This window comes from Petaurus breviceps, unplaced genomic scaffold, assembly GCF_028583685.1.
Source record: "Petaurus breviceps papuanus isolate PSGF00001 unplaced genomic scaffold, PetGlider_PUasm1.0 208, whole genome shotgun sequence".
In the NCBI taxonomy this organism is placed as follows: Eukaryota; Metazoa; Chordata; class Mammalia; order Diprotodontia; family Petauridae; genus Petaurus; species Petaurus breviceps.
The window spans coordinates 9,965,335-9,986,638 of NW_027185852.1; the positions used below are offsets into that span (position 1 = coordinate 9,965,335).

The 21,304-nt window shown below is 39.0% G+C and overlaps 1 protein-coding gene and 1 non-coding gene across 2 annotated transcripts in view; one reads left to right on the forward strand and one right to left on the reverse strand.

Annotated features, from left to right (window-relative positions):
* Positions 1-21,304, reverse strand: part of LOC138165260 (leptin receptor-like) — a 94,847-nt gene that overhangs the window by 7,412 nt on the left and 66,131 nt on the right. The window contains exons 13-19 of the mRNA XM_069093398.1: positions 19,675-19,834; positions 19,479-19,561; positions 9,651-9,867; positions 8,554-8,736; positions 4,111-4,206; positions 1,096-1,201; positions 333-408 (exon numbers count right to left, since the gene is read on the reverse strand). Of these exons, the coding sequence (XP_068949499.1) occupies positions 333-408; positions 1,096-1,201; positions 4,111-4,206; positions 8,554-8,736; positions 9,651-9,867; positions 19,479-19,561; positions 19,675-19,834 (921 nt within the window). The remainder of the gene's footprint in view (positions 1-332; positions 409-1,095; positions 1,202-4,110; positions 4,207-8,553; positions 8,737-9,650; positions 9,868-19,478; positions 19,562-19,674; positions 19,835-21,304) is intronic.
* On the forward strand, positions 3,480-3,586 carry LOC138165451 (U6 spliceosomal RNA). The gene has a single exon (XR_011169356.1). It is a non-coding gene; the product is annotated as a U6 spliceosomal RNA (small nuclear RNA).

The following is a 21,304-nucleotide window of genomic DNA, read 5'->3' on the forward strand; positions in this document are numbered from 1 at the left end:
TCTCTGTCTCTCTCTCTGTCTCTCTCTGTCTCTCTCTCTCTCCAGTTTCTACAGGAGGAATTCTGTGGAATTCTCCATGAGCAAATGTTTGATCCTTTCACCATCATTATGACATGTAATTGAGATGTCTTGTCAGATGTCATCAGCTAAAAATACCTAGAGAATTCGGTTCCTTGCCTGATTGAAATTCCTTTATCTGAAGACCCCCTTTGGACTCATCCTGGATTCAGGGAGATTTCAAACAAAGTCAGAAATTTAAAGACTAGAGGATTAATAAGAATGGAAGCCAGTGAGAACAGTTTTTGCTTTGAAATTAAGACAGAAAAAGAGACCTTGTGAAAGTTTACTCCTTGTGCCCAGGAACAATTCTTAGGGTTAGGAACATCTTCCCAAAATAGCTTCTTCATTCTGAAATGGAAATTTAAAAGTACATTGATTTGATCTAACCATAGAAGCACATGGAAGATGTGAACAACCAAATCATGAACTAAAATATCGGGTCCTTTGCCCTGATCTTGGGGTAAAAAGAAAATCACCACTCTGAAATGGCATGTTCACTTTTGGAGCAACCATAGTAGCAAGCCCCCTTTACCTCCCCAGCTCAATGGATTTATAGTAGCCACTAGGCTAGTGTAAATGAAAAACATGCAAATTTCATAAAGGCCAGAAAAATGGTTTTCAAAATGATTCCCCTTGAAACATAATTATGGTAGGTTCTATCTGCCCTAGCTGTTCCATGCCATGGAAAGATATTTTAAAATGCTAAACTCCAGCTGTTTTCCAGAACAGAATGCATTCAGTATGGGTATGGAATGTGTAGGGTGCTTTCCAGGGTCCTAGTCACCCATGGATCAATGAAAGATTGGAAATCCGGCCTTCGTAGCTGCCAGACCAGCCATGGATGGGGCCCACGTGGTTAGGAGTGAGCAATGGTGGCCTTTGATTGTAAATGCAATCACTTGACAGAATAACAATACTGACCTCTCGGTTTTTCATGAGGCTCAAATGAGATGATGGATGTAAAGCCCTATGCCATTATGAAGCTTCTCCATAAAGCATGGATAAGTAAAAAGCCCCACCCACCCAGCACCATACCTTTGATGTGATATTAACAAGGTTCCAAGTAATAAGACTGAAGAGAAAATAATTATGGGGATGATTACATAAAGACCTGGATCATTCTCCGGCTTCATGGTGTCTTCTGAAAAGAAATCCAATTCACACAGTTCAGAACCCTGAAGGAATGGCCATGGTTGTCTGTACCAAAAAGGCAGCAGCCATTGGTTGTCACAGTTTAGTTCAAAGTCACCACAAGTTTCAAAATATAAATGCCAAATAAATGAGAAACAAAATGTCTGACACATATCATTACACTAAGAAGCAAGTGTTATCTAGTCCAAGAATGGCATTTGCATTTACTTGAATTTTCAAGAAATGAATACAAGCCCCCTGAGAGCAGGAATATTTTTTCACTTTTTGTGGGTATCATCAGTAGCTAGCACAGTGCCTCTATTGCAGTAGGTGCTTAATAACTGCTTGCTGATCTCTAGACTAATTGAAGACTATCCGCTTTTTTTTCCTTCTTTATATCCCCAGTGATATAAAGTGATATAGTGATTGGCATATGGTGAGAATGTAATAAATGTTTGATGACTAATTGACTTCTAAGATACAATGCTACCACAATTGACAGATATGGGAAGTATTTACACCAGTTGAAATTATATATCTTTGACATACTACCAGGTTCAATGTTTCCCTTTGTCTCACTAACCTTTTAGATTCTTCCTTATTTTTGCTACTATTTAATTTGAGCTAGGATTGAAAACCACATCCTACCACTGCTTGGCACTGGCTAAGAAATAGAGTGGTGGATCAACAGAATAGGTTAGGTACACAAGACACACTAGTCAATGACTAGTTATCTAGTGTTTTATAAATGCAAAGACTCCAGCTTCTGGGATAAGAACTCACTATTTAACAAAAATTGCTAGGAAAACTGGGAAATAGTATGGTAGAAACTAGGCATACACCAACATCTTAAACCATATCCCAAGATAAAGTCAAAATGGGAAAACAATTTATACATACAGGTTGATACTATAAAGAAATTAGGAGAGAAAGGAAAGTTTACTATCAGACCTATGTACCGTGGAATGATTTATGACCAAACGAGATAGAGAATATTATGAAATGAAAAATAAATACATTTGATTACATTAAATTAAAAAGGCTTTGTACAAACAAAGCCAATGCAACCAAGATTAGAAGGGAAGCAGATAGGGGTGGCTAGGTGGCTCAGTGAATAGAGCACCAGCCCTAGAGTCAGGAGGACCTGAGTTCAAATCCAGCCTCAAACACTGGACACACTAGCGGTTTGGGTAAGCTACTTAATCCCAATTTCCCTCCAAAATGCAAATAAAATAAAATAATAAGGGAAGCAGAAAGCTGGGAAACATTTTTTTTTACAGCCAATGTCTCTAAAATAGGCTCATTTCCAAAATATATAGAGAACTGAGTCAAATTTGTAAGAATAGAAATCATTCCCCAGTTGATAAATGGTCAAAGGATATGAACAGGCAGTTTTCAGATGAAGAAATTAAAGCTCTCTATAGTCATATAAAAATGTTCTAAATCACTATTGACTAGAGAAATGCATATTAAAAGAGCTCTGAGGTACCACACCACACCTATTAGATAGGTTAATAAGACAAAACAGGAAAATGATAAGTATTGGAGAGGATTGGGAAAATCGGGACTCTAATTCATTGTTGGTGGAGATGTTGAATTGATCCAAACATTCTTGGAGCTATTTAGAACTATGCCCAAAGGGTTATAAAACTTTTCATAACCTTTGATTCAGCAATACCACTATGAGGTCTGTATCCCAAAGAGATCATAAAAGTTGGAAAAGGACCCACATGTACTAAAATGTACTAAAATATGTATAGCATCTTTTATTGTGGTGGCCAAGAATTAGAAATTGATAGAATGCCTATCATTTAGGGAATGGCTGAACAAGTTGTGGTATATGAATGTAATGAAATATTATTGTTCCTTAAGGAACAATGAGCAGATGGACTTCAGAAAAACCTGGAAAGACTTGCATGATCTGATGTTGACTGACATGAGCAGAATCAGAAAAACATTGTACACAGCAATAGCAATATTATACAACAACCAGCTTTGAGAGCAATGCAATGACCTAAGACAATTCCAAAAGACTACTTATAGAAAATGCTATTCATATCTGGGGAAATAACTATGGAGTCTGGATGCAGATCTAAGTATACTATTTTGCCTTTTTTTTTCTTTCTCATGATTTTCCCCTTTGGTTCTAATTCTTCTTTATAACATGACTAATGTGGAAATACGTTTAATATAATTGTACATGTATGACCATTATCAGATTGCATGCCATCTAGGGGAAGAAGGAAGAGAAAATTTAAAATTCAAAATCTTATAAAAGTGAATGTTGAGTGCTTGTTTCAGCAACACATATACTAAAATTGGAATGATACAGAGAAGATTAGCATGGCCCCTGAGCAGGGATGACATACAAATTCATAGAACATTCCATATTTTTCCATCCCCTTCCAAAAAAGGAAAAAAAAAGTGAATGTTGAAAACTACAAATAAATAAATAAATATTTTTAAAAAACAAGAAAGTCACATTCTATGATTTACTAATATCAAGGATCCTCACTCTTTTCTCAGCTACTACAATGGATCTGGAAAGCAGCCCCATGATATAGCCAAGCAGCACCTAGAAATTTTATCTTGATGAAAAAAATAGTTCTAATTTATTCTCTAAATAGAAAAAAAGAGTTATACTTAAGAGGAGTCAGAAGACATGAGCTCAAATCCTGCCTTAGACACTTATTAGATGTATGATCAAAAGAAAGTCACTTAAACTCTGTGACGTTCAGTCTCCTCACATATAATAAAATAGACAAAATAATAGCACCTATGCTACAAGGTTATTAAAAGAACTGAATGAAATAATGTAAGCAAAGGGTTTTACAAACCTTAAATCTCTACATAAAAGCTATTTCCATCATATTATTTCATTTAAAAAAAATAAGTAAAAGTAAAAAGTACAGAATTTACCTCTGGTGAATGTATTAGTCCTCATTGGCTTCCCTACTCCTTCTAGAAACACTGGGTAAAGGCTGAACTGGTATTTCTCAATTGGGATGAAATGGTCTGGAAAGAAAACAGAGCTTAGAAATTCATTTGTATTGAAGTAATCCATATAACTGAACATTCTTATACAACCTAGCATTCCTTCATTGTTTGAAGGGCTCTATCTGCAGCTCTTGCTTTGACTTTAATCTCTGAGTACTGATGACAATAATAGCATAGAGGTTCTCTCAGGGATTATGGCTATATAGTCAGTCCAACATGGCAGAAAACCAAAAGTCACTGATGTTTGGATTTGAAATGTGTTTTTCTTCTTAGACATATATGGCTGAGTCCAATGTTCTGGGGGTTCATTTCAAGTCAAACAAACCATTTCTAGTCTTCCCTTCATGCAACCTATATCATGTTAAGATCAGATTACTTTTTCTTGCATAAAGGAACTAGGAATGTTTAGCACAGGGAAGACTCCTGGGTGGGACATGATCACTTTCTTCCAATATTTGAGAGGATATGACAGTGAGGAGGGATCAGAGTTATTCTGCTTGGTCCTAGAAGGGAGAAATAGAATGGATTACAGACTGTAAAGTATATGAAACCCTATTTGGGCTTAATATAAAGGAGAATGTCCTAACAATTGAAGCCATCCCAAAATAGTAGGGGATATTTCCAGAGTAACAAATCTTGGCAGGTCTTTAAAGACTGATCCACTACCAGCATAATGAAGTTTTTTAGAGTCTATGCTTCAGGTCCTGGTTAACTAGAAAAATTTAAGTTCTCAAGCATTAAAGTGGATTTGTGATCTCATCAGTGGAAGCACTCCCCCCAATGATTCAGGTCATAGCCCATCCAATGACTGCCTCTGCTGTGCGTCTCTTACCAACATCAGTTCAACTGTTTGTCAGGGGGATCAACAAAATACCTGGGTTCCTCATACACACAAAACCATTCTTTGGGCATCTGTATAAGCCTATGGAGAAGTAACTAACTGATAACTCTTTCTCTCCTTTGATAAACGACTCCTAGTTGGAAGAAAAAAAAGCATGGATAATTTCTGTTTAAAGTATTTTTGGAAAAAAGTTTTATTATAATGGAAATCTTTGCAAGGCAGTGGGTGGAATTCAGGACCTAGAATCAGGAGGATGAGTTCAAATCTAGCCTTAGACTTTTGTGAGTTGTGTAACCTTGGGCAAGTCCTCTAACCTCTGTCTGCCTCAGTTCCATCATCTATAAAATAGGAATAATAACACCTCTCTCCCTGAGTTGTTACAAAGATCAAATGATATCATTGTAAAGTTCTTTCAAACCCTAAAGGACACTGCAAATGCTAGTCATTGTTTATGATTTTAGATGTATGTACTTCAATTCTTCAATAACTGGATCTTACTGGCTTCCATATTCCCTGTATCAACTGCTAATCTGGGAATACTCCATAACAGATTTAGATCATTTTAAAATTCATTATGTTACAGTTAGGATCATAATAGCACCTATCTCACAGTATTGTTGTGAGGACCAAATGAGATAATAATTGTACAGTTAGCATGGTGCCTGGCACATAGTAAGTACTGTATAAAAGTTAGCTATCACCATTATTATCATCACCACCACCACCATGATGATGATGATGATGATGATGATGATGATGATGATATCATTTCCTAAGTCAGATTATTTAATATGTAGGTTGGGCATTTTCAAAATGGTACAGTGGCATAGAGTACTAGAGCGAATGCACTGATGGATTTGGCAACAGAGAACCTGGGTTCAAATTCCAGGTTTGTCAATAACTCCGTATGCGAATTGATCAAGTCACTTGATTATATTTATAGTGGTTAACATGTTGTAACCAAAAGCAAGGTGGGATTTTTGATGTTTTTCTTTTGGAATTCATTTTTGCATCTCAATGATTAATCCCTGGTAATCCGCAGTTGTAGCACATTGGGTGCTGACATGTGGCTTCCATGCCTTTGCGCACTGGGCTAGTTGGGTGCTGAGTTTTAGTGCTACATGCATGGGTCACGCATGTGAACTGAGCCAATAAGTTAAAGCACATGGGCTCAGCCATTCAGATGCTGAGTAAAACCATATATATATATATATACACTGGAAGTTTGATGTTACCTTGGGGCTCACTGGAAGAATACTTCACCAGGAAACTCTCCATGTCCTGAAAAAAGACTCTGTGTAGCCATTGTTAAAGGGCCCCCAGCTGCGAATGTGAACCCAGAAGAAAATGAAGGTTAAGAAGAAAACGAGCATTGAGCATGGAGCATTGGGAAGACTAGTGGAGGTGGAGACAGTAGCAGCAGCAGAAGAGGCTCACTGAAGGAATTTCCTGGTTATGAAAGTGAATCGAGCTGAAGGGTAGAGACCTGCACATGGGAAGGAGGTTTAGCTTCAGCCACTTTCAAGACCTGCTATTAAGGAGCCTCCTGGCTTTAAAAGTGAATTGTTGTTGCCCTGTTAAGATTTGTTTTTCCATAGAAAGAAGCTGTAGGCAGGAGCTCCTGGAGCCTGCTGTCAGGCAGGAGCAGGGAGAGCTTGGAATGGAGCAGTCAGTCCCTTCCCCCACAAGCTGAGACAAGGAGCAGGAGCAGAGAGCTGCCTGTGTGTGGATTAAGGCAGGAGCCGGGGAGCAGGTCAGCCATGGGGGCTCAGAAGTCAGCCTTGAGTCAAGATGAAAACTTTGCAGCAAGGCAGGAGCAGTGAGAGTGCTAGGTGGGAGCCTGCATCAGCAGCATGAGGAGAACACACCCACAAGAGGACTTTACTTGGACCCTGTATTGATCGAGGTGATCATAACCTATTGTGATCTAGGGGTGGACTGTGTTTGTGTTTTCTGCTACCCCTTAAGGATGTGTTGTGCCAGGGACCACCCTGGTCTGGGATCTCCTGACTGAATAAACAAGTATTTGGGGGTATATTGAGTGCAATGATATATTCTGTGTGCCATGTTACATACTGGGTGTTATGTAATGATATGCTTTGTTTAAGGCCATGTGACCACCTTAGTAAAAAGTTGTTAAGGCCGTGTGGCCATCTTAGTAAAAAGCTGTTATGTTGTTATGAATTGTAAATGCTTTAGTTTCTTGAATAAGGTTTAGTGCTGAATACATAGAGTGTTCATTATACCTTGTGATCAGAACTTTAAAATTTTTCACAGCAGCAACCTCAGGTATGCTGTGCTGATTGGCGTTACACATGTATATACCATTTTGTGGTTTGCAAAAGAGCTTTACTTACATTACCCCATCTGACAATATCCTCATGAGATAGGTGTTATACCCATTTTACAGGTGTGGAAACTGAGGCAGATCTTATTTTACTTTCCCAGGGTCATCCAGTTAGTACGATTCCGAAACTGAATTGGAATTCAGGTTTTCCTAGTTCCAGTCCAGCACTCTATCCACTAACCACTTGGCTGCTTCAGAGTATAAGTTTTCCCATCTGTAAGGTTAAAGTCTTATACTACATCACCACTAAGGTCCCTCTTAGCTCCAAGTTTGTGATCTCATAATCTGTGTGATGTAACATCATATGCATACTTTATTTGAAAACTGAAACCCCATAAAAATATAAAATTTACTCTCTGAATGAAAACATTCTAGTAATGGTAATCAGATTTGAAGATCTTCCATGCCCCTTCTATTGGCAAGTAATAATTGCATGAATATATGAACTCAGGATAAAAAAACACAGTTATGGCATGCTTTATGTGAGTATAATATATAAAATATAATATGTATTGTATATATGAATATATATTTATACATAATGTGAATCTATAAGAAACAAAGTGTCCCAAAAGTTTAAGTTAAATTTTAAACTAAAACTTTAAGGGACACCCTTGTATGTTATATGATTTCAAAGAAGCACTAAATTTTAGCTGAGAAGGACCTCCATGCCCTTCTCCTGCAATCTATACGCAAAAGGATTACCTGCGATGACAAACCCACCAAGTGGTTTACTTGAAGTTCTCCAATGGAAGAGAACCTATCACTTCCTGAGGTCACTTGTTAAAGTTTTTCCTTATATCAAGCTTAAATATGTCTTTTTGCAGCTTCCATCTATGTCTCCTGAATCTGCCTTCTGGGCTGATCTGTCCATCCAGAGTTTTCTTCATTTGTTGGTCATGACAACAGCCATGGGAGGTAGGTGATGTGGGTTATCACTTTTCTCATCTTACACATGAGCAAAATGAAGCTTCAAGAAATCAAGAGACTTGTGCCAGCCTTGCAACAGCTATGTAGTAGATCTTGGAATAGCCTTCCATGCCTTCCAGCCCACACCCAATGCTTATTTATTACACTAGAATTCCTATTCCAGCAAAGAAATAGGACACTTCTCAGTTATTACTGCTAATAATGGCACTCGCATTCCTATAGTACTTTAAGTGTATTTTAAACTCACCATGGATATAATATTTCTTAACATTTGAAGATACTCTAATCCATTTAATTCCATTTTCTTCATCGAGGTTTTTCCATTCAATAACAAAATACATTAGAAAATATTCTGTAGGTATAACCATCCAGGAAAGAACCACACAGCTGTTATTTACTGCATGAGCACTGAGGAACTGTACACTATTTACTGGAGGGAAAAAAAAGGAATGAAAAACATTATACATAATTCTTTGTAATATTTCATATGAGCTGTAAGAGGAAGCATAGCTCTAGCCAAAAGGCAAATATCATACATATTTTATACAGTTGGTCACATATAAAATTTGAAACAAAAAAGAGCTATCAAACTGTGCAGAATAGAATTGGGATTTGGATTCCTAACTGAAGACTACTATTAATCAGTGATCCAAGTATAGATTTCCTGGCAAACAGAGAATGTGTTACCAACTATGCTATACCAATGTGTTCAAGGCTGAACCTTTGCTTTAAAGGAGAAAGGGTTGGGCACCAGTGTCCACAATGATACAAAGACTGAAATACTCGAGAACTCTGATCAATGCCATGACCAAGTGGGACTTCAGAGGACTTATGAATATTCAAATGTGCCTCCTGCCTCTCAGCGGGATGTGGAATGCGATATGGAATGAGAAATAACTTTTTTGAACATTCGCTTGGCTATGATCAGTGTGTGTGTGTGTGTGTGTGTGTGTGTGTGTGTGTATTCTATTTTAAGCTGGGTGTTTTGCAGACAGAGTAAAATTTACAAGGCTATTTTTGAAACACAAAGTCAAGTTCACAAGATTTCTGCAAGTCAAGGGGAGTCTTTGGTCAAAAACTAAAGATAAGAATTCCCCAAAGGAGCAAGATGAAACATGTATGTATGTATGTATGTATGTATGTATGTATGTATGTATGTATGTATTAGTTCAGTTTAAAACTGTGCTAAGACTTTTGGGACACCCTGTATTCACAGATAGAGACTATTTCTATGATTCAGTTATTGGGAATAGTTATTAGGAAGTGTGGATGATATTAAAAATAGAGCATTAATAAAGCATTTTAAAAGAAAAAAAAATGTGTTCACCAAACTAGTGCTCTTACCTGTGCTCATCTGCCAGGAGAAAGTTAGATTAAAATTCATCACAGAAGGGCCAATTGAGTTTACAGCCACAACAGTGACTGTATGTGCCAGTTCAGTCCATGGAAAAGTGACTTTTGTGTCATTTCCTATGTCCTCTGACCAAGTCCTGTTGTTAACAGTGTAATGGTTCACCATATATCTTCTCACACTGCAGAGCGAGTGGTTTTTCCCCAAAGGCTGTTGGAAACATCAATTTTTATTAAAACCACATTTCACCAAATTACAGAAGCCAAAGTACCAATAGAATGCCCCAATTTCCTTACATTGCTAATACTAAAGGTCTTAGACTGTTTTTTTTCTCAGGGGTGAGGGGTGCTGAATAAAAACTCCCAGACAAACTGGAGTACGTGTTCCTTCCCCTTGGCATCCCACATCATAGCCTGTGTATTGGCACCATCTGCACTCTACCATCCACCCCCAAATCTGGAATGTTCTCTCTACTTTTTTCTGCCCCTTAGAATCCCCAGCTTCCTTCACAGATCAGAGATTTAGAACTAAAAGAGACCACAGATAATATTTAGTCCACCTTTCATCCTACAGATGATCATACCAAAAGTTATGGAGTTGGTGTAATGGTAATGGGATTTGAAGATCTTCCATGCCCTTTGTATTGGCAAGTAAGCAGGTACTTAGCACTTAGTTTCAAGTTCATAATTGTGTCAAGTATTAAGACCCAGAACTTGTGAATCCCACAGTGGGATGAACTTGCTGACATAACAGGAAGGGGTGGGTCAGGAAGGAGTTAATACTATATATAAGGAGAAGCCCAGGACAGAGAGGGGAGAGATTTGGAGAACAGAACTTGTGGTGGCAGAACTTCTTCTGAAAGCCAGCCAGAACTTCTGTGGAATGAGAACTGCTGGGAGCCAGAATTGCTGGGAGCCAGAACTGCTGGGAGAAAGCAGCATGGAGGCTGAGGGGCTCCCATGAGTGAGGAGGGGAGGATCTTTGCTGAGGGAGTGAGTGAGGAGAGGAGGATCTTTGCCTGAGGGAGCCTGTTTTATGGTGAATGCTTGGAAATGTGGGTGTTCACTACATTAACTATGTGTACCAATTTTCGTGGTTAATGTAATGACTTTGACCTTCTGGTTTTGGGACTTGGTTTTCTGGTATTTGAATAAAGGCTTTGGTTCTGTCCTCTATGTGGAGAGCCTGTTACATTTTGTGATTCACAACTATACCAGCATATTTATAGTCACCGTAGGTGCTGTAAATATCATATTGGTGTTACAGTTGGCCAAATCACTTGCCCAAGGACATGCAGGTAATGGGCCTCAAGGCTTAACTCAGGTGCCATTTCTTCTCAGAAGTCTTTCCTGATCTCCTGGAGGTTGCTGTTATTTTTTTTTCCTCCTCAAATAAGTTCATTATTTATCTATTTCTTTGTAGTATCTCCCATAGCATCCAAGCTCCGTTAATGTTGGGGTTGTTTCCATGCTGTCTTTGTATTCCCAATGTCTAACACAGTGTCTGACAGGTGCTTGATAAGTCCTTATTGAAATCAATTGTCCCAAAGGCTAGGTGGAATTGGCTTCTCTATCAAGGAAGAACCTGGTTTTTGAACTTTGAGGTTTTCCTAAACCAGTGAGTGATTTTAGGAAGTCAGTAAGCATTTATAAGCACCAACTGTATACCAGTCACTGGCTTAGGAATACAAGCCTGCACCTTCTCTGTAACTTATAATCTTGGAGAGCTGCCTTAGAGCAGTGAGAGAGTAAGTGACCTGCCCAGGGTCACACAGACAATGTCAGAGGCAGGACGCCAAAGTCGAGTTCTCCTGGCTAAGGGCCCACTCTATCCACCACAACACACAGCCTTTGGTAATTATAAAAGGCCCAAGGAGATGGAAGAGAGATGATTCAGAGAAGGGATGAGTCAAGCATTGTTGCATTAGAGCGTGAAGTTGGAGTAAGAGCATTAGACTGGAAATCAAGAGACCAGCCCTATAATTTACCTGGGTGAACCTAGTCCAGTGATTTTAGTTCTCTTGACTTGTAGACTCTTAAGATCATAGATAGAGAACTGAGACATGGGAAGGGACCTTAGACACTGATGAGTCCAACCCCCACATTTTACAGATGTGAAGACTGAGGCCCAGGAAGGTTGGTCACAGACTTGGCAGGTAAATGAAGAAAAATTTGAGCCTAAAGCTCTGGTCCTCTCTTCCCTGCTCCATACTGGTTCCCTTCACTTTCATCATTGCTTAAAAATCAGAATTTGTGGCTAGATGATGCTGAGCCTTTTCCCACTCTGATATTTCCATGCTGCAGATCTGGAAACTGATGAAGCGTTCCTCTTCAGTCTACTTGTCTGCATGTGTCTATGGAGGGGCAGCATCCTATAGTGGACAGTGCTGGAATTGGAGCCAGGAAGGTCGGGGTTCAAAGGCTGCCACTGACACTAGCTTTGTGAGGCTGGGAGGGTCATTTAATCTTCATAAGCCTCCATTTCCCCATCTGTAAATTGAGGGATTTGCACTTGATGACGTCTAAGATTCCTTGCAGCTCTGAATATATGATCTGATGCCCTAAAACAAATCCTATTAATCTGACTCTTCTATTCCATTAACATCCTGATACTTCAGGGCAGTGTAGACACCCCCATAAACTTTATATTTTCTAGAGATAATTAAACATAGAACTATAGTTGTTTTGTTTTGTTTTTTTAATTATGTAAGGCAATTAAAGGATTGGAAATTACACACTCGGTTCAAAGCATCCAGGCTCCCACACTGGAGGGTATAAAAATAGCCCCTGTGAGCTGTTAAAGAGAGAACATGCCATTAGGGCCCCTTCCAAGTGGAGCTCAATTTTGCCATCCCTGTGCAGACTTGCAGAGGGCTTTGCACTTTAGGCTAACCACAGCCCATTCTTCTTAAGATAGTCTATCTTGCCTTCAGGCAACAATTCTTTTGGTGATGGATGCCTCCTTGGAGGTCTTCACAAAGAGTTTACATAGTGATATGTGTCATAGTAAGGATTCTTTCCATATGTAGATGAAACATTAAAGGCTTCTGAGGTCCCTTTTAACATTACATTCTGTCATTCAGTGCTTAGTACGTGCATGGCACATAGTAGGTGTTTAATAAATGTTGAATAATTTATTGATTCTGTGAGAAATTAGATGACCATTTTTTGGAATGTTTTAAAGGCATTCATACTTCAGATCTTCTGAGGTTCATTACTTCATGGCCTAAAGCTCTAAGATCCAGTGATCCCAGAATTGTTTCTAAATGTCTTGAATAACATCCAGGGAGTATAAGGCAACTCTTCTTAGGCCATCCTACCCCTTTAGTACGCAGTTACTGAGCATGTTCCTTGGGGAGGGAGCTGTTACATCTAACTTCATAATCCAACATCTTCAGTTTATAGTAACAAAACCACTTTATAAAGCATACTTCTTCCAAGGAAATTAATAATTAAGTCATCAAAATCAACAGAAACTGCTATTTTAAAAAAAATTACACCTGAATCTATTAGGAATACATGTTGAATCTTATACATTGGGTCAGAAAAACATTCACAAATATGAGATAGGAGAAACTCAACTCAACAGTGACCCATCTGAAAGAGACCTCGGTGGGGTTTTAAATGAATTGCAAACTAAAGGGAAGGCCCAAGTAGTTCATGGCAGCCGAAGAAAAGCTGATGTGACCTTAGACTGCAATGAGAGATTCATAGTGTCTGCAGTTAGGGAGTTGAGAGGCCCACTATACTTGGCCCAGGCCACAGGTGGGGAAGCTTCAGCCTAAAGGCCACATATGGCCCTCTAGGTCCTCAGACGTAGTCCTGTGACTGTATCCAAGCTTCATAGAATAAATCCCCTTAATAAAAGGATTTGCTCTTTAAAACTTGGACTCAGTCCAAAGACCACACCCAAGGACCTCGAAGGCCATTCAAGGCTACAAGTTACCCACCCCTGGCACAGGCAAACCACAACATATTCATGTCCTAAGCATGGGTGTCCTGAAATCCCCTATCCTGGTCTCTCTTCTATTCTCTCAAAGATTCACTTATCTATTTTTACACAGATAACTCCAAAATCTAGGAGGTAGTTAGGTGGCTCTGTGGACCTGGAGTCAGTAAGATCTGAGATAAAATCTGACCTCAGATACTTACTATGTGACCCTGGGTAAGTCACTTAACCTCTGTTTTCCTTAATCCACTGGAAAAGGAAATGGCAAACCATTCCATTATCTTTGCCAAGAAAACCCCAGGGAGAGTATTGGTGTGCTATGGTCCACAAGATCATGAAGAGTCAGACATGAATGAATGACTGACCAAGAACAATCTCCAAAGTCTACATATCCAGCTGTCATCTTGTTCCTAAAGTTCATGTCCCAAATACCCATCAGTCTGTGAATATCATCAGGTGAGTATCCCACAGATATCTCAACCTCAACAAGCCCAAGACAGAACTCACCTTTCTCTCTCAAACCCATAGAGCCTCTTCACTTCCCTAGCTCTGTTTTGGTTACCACCATCCTTCTAGTCATCCCGATGTGCAGCCATAAAATGCTCTTTCAACTCCTCCATCTCCCTTCCCCCTCCCCCATCTAAATCAATTGTATGTAAAGTTCTAAGACAACTCCAAAAGACTCATGATGGAAAATGCTCTCCACATCCAGAGAAAGAACTATGGAGTCTGAATGCAGGGCAATGAAGACTATTTGCTCTCTTTCTCTCTGTCTCTGTCTCTTGTCTCTCTCTGTCTCTGTCTCTGTCTGTCTCTCTCTCTCTGTCTCTCTCTCTGTCTGTCTGTCTCTCTCTCTCTGTCTCTCTCTTTCTCTCTCTGTCTCTCTGTCTCTCTCTCTGTCTGTCTGTCTCTGTCTCTGTCTGTTTTGTTTTGTTCCTTATTTCTGGTAGTTCATTCCACTGGTTCTAATTCTTCTTTACAACATGACTAATGTGAAAATATTTTTAATATGAATGTATATGTAGAGTCTATATCAGACTGCATGCTGTCTTGGGGAAGGGAAGGGAAAGGAGGGCGAGAAAATTTAAGACTCAGAAGCTTGTGGAATTGAGTGTTGTAAACTAAAAAATAAATCAAGAAATTTTTGAAAAAAAATTGAATAACCAAATAAATAAATTGTTGAGTCTGTTCAATTCCACCCCATGACCACCACCTTCATCACTTCTTTTGAGGACCATCGTAAGAGCCCCAACTTGTCTCTCTGCCTCCAGTTTCTCTCCTCTCCAATATAACCTTCCATAACTTCCAAAATAACTTCCTAAAACACAAGTCTGACTATATCACTCCTCTACTCCAAAATCTTCAGTCATGCTCTATTGCTATTTAGATAAAACAAAAACTTCTCTCTGGCATTTCAATTCTTTTCACAAAGGAATTTTAGTCCACCTTTCCACACTCCCCCCCCCCACACACACATTATTCCACATCACAGGTGATACATTTTAACCAAAATTATATAGTGATGATTCTCTGCACATGACACTTCTCTTTTCTCACCTTCATACATTTGTGCAGACTGGCCCCCATGTTGAGAATCCCCTTCTACCTCTTAAAATCCCTAGTTTCCTTCAAAGTTCACCAACATGACCTGTTCTGACTCTTTTGTTTGTGTTCTTATTCCATATTACATTGTAGTGTGAATATTTATTCATCTATGTACATGTTGAAAACTCTTTGAAAGGAGACCTTACTTCATTTTTCTCTTTCTATTCCCAGCACCTACCAGAACTCCTTACTCATATTTGCTGAATAAATGCTTGTGGAATTGACAAGCTTGTAGTCATCTATAGGAGGGAAGCCAGGATGGCAAGGGGTCTCAAGGTTCATTGTGGAAATGGGAATGTTCAACCTAGAGAAGGTTCAGGGAGGAGCATGAGCATGATCTTGAAGGGCCAGCTTTTGGAAGAGGGATCAAACTTGCTCTGATCTGAACTAGAAGCAAGCAGTGGAAGTTTCAGAGGCATTTTTTAGGTGAAATCTTAGTGATTAGAGTTGTCCAAAAGTGGAATGAGTATCCCCTGAAAAGACATCTTCCAACAAAGATTGGGTGATCACTCATATTTGTTACAGATAATTTCTTGTTGTCGTTGTTGCTGTTTTTCTCATGTTGTTATATTGTAGAGGGAACACTCATGTACAGACTGGATCAAGTTTCTAAGATCCCTACCAAGCTTGAGCCATTGTGATTTTCCTTTTCAAGCTTAATGCTTACAGCTTAACCATCACATGTGGCCTTATCAACTACTTTATAAAATAATCATACTTATTGCAACTCTTAAAAATCAGGTAAGTCAATTGTGGCAGACCACAGATTGATTCCATGATTTAAAAGCACTACAGAACTGTGATAGTAATGGAATATTCCATTACTATCACAAGAACCCTGGCCAAATGCTGGCAATGAGATGAAGAACAATGCTCCAAGTGATGGCAAGAGAATATGAATTGACCTTCACCATCCATGACTACATGCTAATACAATTCACCTTTATAAGACAGAGTTATTGTAATATGAATACTGGAACAGTAAAGAGAAATTAGAGAAAAGCAGCCTGTGCGTCAGCCAAGGGACCTCCAGCCTTTCTATCATCACTCACAAAATATTCTTTTATTTTCTGGAAACTTAAAAATAAAATCAGACACATTTTAAATATGGCTTCTTGAGTTAATTAAGAAACTGGATTTTGGCTGTTTTTCTTTCTTTGCCACATGTGATAAGGCTGACTTTTAACCCATTGGAATATGCAAGGATTCTATTTTTTATGGAGAAATGTGCAGTAGAGTTTAAGGGGGGAAAGGAAAATAAGAGGCAGAATGGAGCCTTCAGTTCAGATTGCTTAGCTTTCCCCCAGGGCACTTTTAAGCTCTATTTGCAACCACTTCTACTCCCATCAGTTGTTAAGGGGGAGTTCACAGGACTAGATGGTGGGAGATAGTAGTTATTCCTATAGGTACTGATGGGGTTCCCAGAGCCTAAACCCCATCAGTACAACTTAGGCAATTTAATCCTAAACTACAGGTTCTTTACTATGAAAATGGAGTGTTAAAGACTATTTCAAAAGCTAGACATCCAGAATCTGTCATGACCTCCACTGCCTGCTGGCCCTATGTGCTAACATGTAAATGAGGACTAGTCCCAGACCTTGTAGCTACTATCCACCATCTGTAGGGAAGAAAAAGTTGTTGTTTATATCTACTAGTCTGACAAAAATTGATGTGTCTTCATTGGGAGTTATTCAACCAGAGTTCAGGATCGAGGGGTCTTTTGAAATGACTTTTAAAAATTTCATTGATATTTTCTGTTTTTTATACCTTAGTCACTTTCCAATATTCATCCCACTACTGCCAACGACCTTGAAACAGAGAGAAAAGGAAAGGGAAAGGGAAAGTAAAAAGGAAAAGGAAAGGGAAAAAGAAAGGGAAAATGGAAAAGGAAAGGGAAAGGGGAAGGGAAAGAGAAAGGTAAAAGGAAAGGGAAAGAGAAAGGGGAAGGGAAAGGAGAAGGGAAAAGGGAAAGGGGAAGGGGAAGGGAAAGGGGAAGGGGAAGAGAAAGGGAAAAGAAGGTGAAGAGGAGGGGAGGGGAAGAGCATTTATTAAGTGAATTCTATGTGCCAGGCACTATGCTAAACTCTTTACAAAAAGTATCTCATTTGATCACAACAAAAGCACCATTAAGTAGAACAGACTACCATGTTGGGCACATGAGGTAGCATGTGTTACATGGCACAATTACAGTCCCTCTTCTCACTGCAAAGAAGATAGAAGTATTTTTCAGCAGCCATCTTTTAATCAACTGGTCAATCAATATGCATTTATTATGTAAACTGTTGTATTAGACCCAGAGATATAAAGAAAGTAAAAACAAACAAACCACAGTCCTTGCCTTCAATGTAAATAAATAAATATTTCCTAAATCCATATATGGTAAAGGGATGATAACCTTGGAGCAGTTCTCAACCTGGAGTCTATAACCTTGATTTGGTTTGCTTTTTTGAATTTATAACTGTATTACAGTTGAATTGGTTTCCTTTATATTTCTATGCATTTTATTTTATGCAACTGAAAAAGATTATTGTGAGAAAGAGGGTCCATAAGGTTTCCCTAGACTACCTATCAGAGGGGTCCATGATGGAAAAAATGTTCAGAGGCCCTGACCTAAAGCAGGAATATTGATTGTTACATTTGATTCAAGTACAAGATAAGCATCAGCTGTAGCTGAAATGTTTAAAAAGTAAAGTGTTTAAATGGAGAAAAAAAGCAGAAAAATGTAAAAGATGGTTGAGGAGAAGGTCCTTCACTCAATGCCCTCTTCACAACTGCCTCATGGAGCCATCGAGGGGAACCTGGGTTCTAGAAGGCTTTATTAATGGTATGTAAGATCCAGTAGGGACTATAATACAGGAGAAATTTTGAATGGCTAAGTTCAGAGAGACTTGTCACAAAGGTTACTGCATCATGCATTTAGAGATGTAAGGGAACCTGGTGTCCATCTAGCCACTTTACAGACAAGGAAAGGGAGGCCTTGCGACATAGGTGTTGAGAGGTAGACCTTCTGAGGTCACCCATAGAATCATACATCTAAAACAAAAGGGACCACAGAAGCTTGATTTTATACATGAGGAACCTGAGATATAGAAAGTTAAAATGATTCCTCCAAGGGAGTAAGTGACAGAGCCAGGATCTGAATCCAGTGCTCATGACTCCAAGGCCAACACCAATGCTAGTTGACTTTAGGATGACTAATTTTGGGTGTCAAGAAACTTTCAAAGACCATGTCCTATATTCAACAGGGGCTACAATCTGAGGCATGGAAAGAGCAAGTATCAATGAAATTATCAGTCCTCAATATTTTGAAACAGTAACCAAAGGCACATTTCACATAAGACTAGAAACGTTTTTTCATTCATTGATTTATTCATAAATGAAATGGGAAAAAATGAGCCCTTACAATTCCTGATTTGTACATTCAATCTAATCATTGCCTGGGCAAAAATGCTCGTCCAACCTTGAGGTATGAATTCAAATGAACATAAGAAAGTCACTACATAGGCTATGGAACCATTCTGCTTTTCCATGTTGGAACTTTCATTCCTCAATCATGCTCTCAGCTGTGTCTCTACTTCTCAGATGGACATCCACCATTGAAAAAAGGAACATTGCTTTGAAATCTCATACAACTGATTTCCCCATAAGTATTGAATATCACCTCAGGTGGAATTTGAAAGGCCTCAGGCCAGTGCCTCTCCCCAGATCTCAATAGCTCAAGAAAAATGCTGCCCTTGAGAAATCAAGCTGAAAGCAAGCGAAGGCCCAGAATAAATAGAATCCTTGTTTAGGAACCAGCAGGAGAACAGAAAAATAAAACTTTTCATTTTCTAGTTCCCACTGGAGTATGGCAGAAAGAATGGTTTATTTTTATCAAATGTATATTAAAAAGTCATTATAACACAGATAGTCAGGGCTGCGCATGCAACATGACAAGTCAAATGACCATGTTTATATACTGGGTGTCCCAAAAGTCTTGATGCAGTTTTAAGCATCAATAGTCCAAGTACTTGTAAAAGTGAGCTATCCAGCATTTACATCGGGGAGAGCCAGCCAGTGTCAGGAAGAGAAGGGGTCAAGTTCCAGTTCTGACACATATTGTTTATGTGACTTTGAATAAGTTTCTTAAACTCTCAATGAGCTAGGCAGAGGATCTACTGGTCTGTGCTAGTGAAAGGAATTTCTTTACCAGAAGCTGCTTACACTGATGAAATAGGAGCTTCCAGCCAAAAATGGGCAGGAAAGTAACATAAGATTAGGAGACATACCTTCCAAAATAAGGTAATATTTCTCTCTTTCTCCATCAGGTCTTCATTAATGACTCCCCAAAATTCAGGTCCTCTGATGGGAGCTGCCAGATGATAGATAAGAGAAACTAATGGTATAAACATCTATTAGAGAAGGGCCTATTTCAACCTCACACACATGCCAAGTGTTAAGGATGCACTGACAATCTGTAGCCACCTTTTATATCCATGACAACCGTGTAGGCTGGATTGCTCCAATTACTCCAGTATCCCAGGCCATCAAGTCTCTTACAGCGGACCTGAACGATGTAGATTGTACAGAGATCCAGCACCGGGAAGCTGGCAGATTTGGATTCAGAACCATAAACTTGATGGACCTGCAAAGTAAGTCACAAAAAGGAGAGTGATCCTAGGCACCTTCTATGCTGAGACCCTTGAATCTGAAAAGATGCTTAAAGCAATTCAGTCGGGTGCCACAGCACAGATTCTCCCCTTCCTCAGCTGTCTAGTTTTTGTTTGTTTCTTTTTAATCTGCCTGCTCATCATTTCTTATAGCACAATAATATTCCATTGTATTCAGATACTACTTGTTCAGCCATTCCCCAACTGATGAGCATTCCCTCAGTTTCCAATCCTTTACTACCACAAAAAAGCTGCTATAAATATTTTTGTGCATGTAGGTCTTTTCCCTTTTTATGAGCTCTTTGGGATACATATCTAATAGTGGTATTGCTGGATCAAAAAATATGCATAGCTTGATTACCCTTTGAACATGGTCCTGAATTGTTCTCTAGAATAGTCGATCAGTTTACAATTCCATGAACAATGCATGAGTGTCCCAGTTTTTCCACATCTTCTCCAACATTTATCATTTTCCTTTTCTGTCATATTAGCCAATATGATGTGCATGAGGTGGTACTTCAGAGTTGTTTTAATTTGCATTTCTCTAATCAATAGTGATTTAGAAGACATTTTCATATCACTATAAATAGCTTTAATTTCTTCAAGTGAAAACTTTCAGTTCTTATTTTTGACCACTTATCATTTGGGGAATCATGTGGACTTTCCATTTATTTATTTGTGCACAGTTTGTATCCTTTCTCTAGAATTTATGTTCCTTAGAAGCAAGGACTATTTCCCTTTTTTCTATGTATACCTGAAGCCTGGAACATAGTGAATAATAAATTCAAGATTATTGTATTGAATCAAATCATTGCTGAGTCAGTGTGAAACCACATTCTGGTGTCAGTTATTTTCTGATTTCTGGTTCAAAGAATCCCAAGGTTATCTTTTGGCAACCAGGTCATTTACTCTCCTTTCTCAGGATTCCATCACCTGATTTATGGCCTTCCTCTTGTGGTAAGGGGGGGGTCATATAGCAATTAATTGACATGGCTGTTCCTGTATCAAGTAGTATTGATTTGATTCCAGTTTTCTGAGCAATAGTTGAAATGGTAAGTAGAGAATGTGCCAACAAAATGGAAGAAAGCTGTCTACAAGGAGTGGATGGGTGACTGGTGACCAGTGTAGATATGGTAAGCTAACACTTCTCAGAACAATGAGTTGCCCATGCTAGAACTGAAAATCTGGTTGGGAAAGTGCAAAGGCAGCAATGGCTAGGAAATACAATTGCCTCTAAGAATTCCACTTCCACAGGTGAGTTCTGAATCCTCCCTCAGACCATTGCTTCCTGTTCTTCTTTCTCTCCCTGTGCCTCATCGATTAATCCCTCTTACTCCTATTCTTTGTCCCTCATTTAAACTCCATGTGTGTGTGTGTGTGTGTGTGTGTGTGTGTGTGTGTGTGTGTTTAAGCAATCGGGGTTAAGTAACAAAGTTTAGAATTTT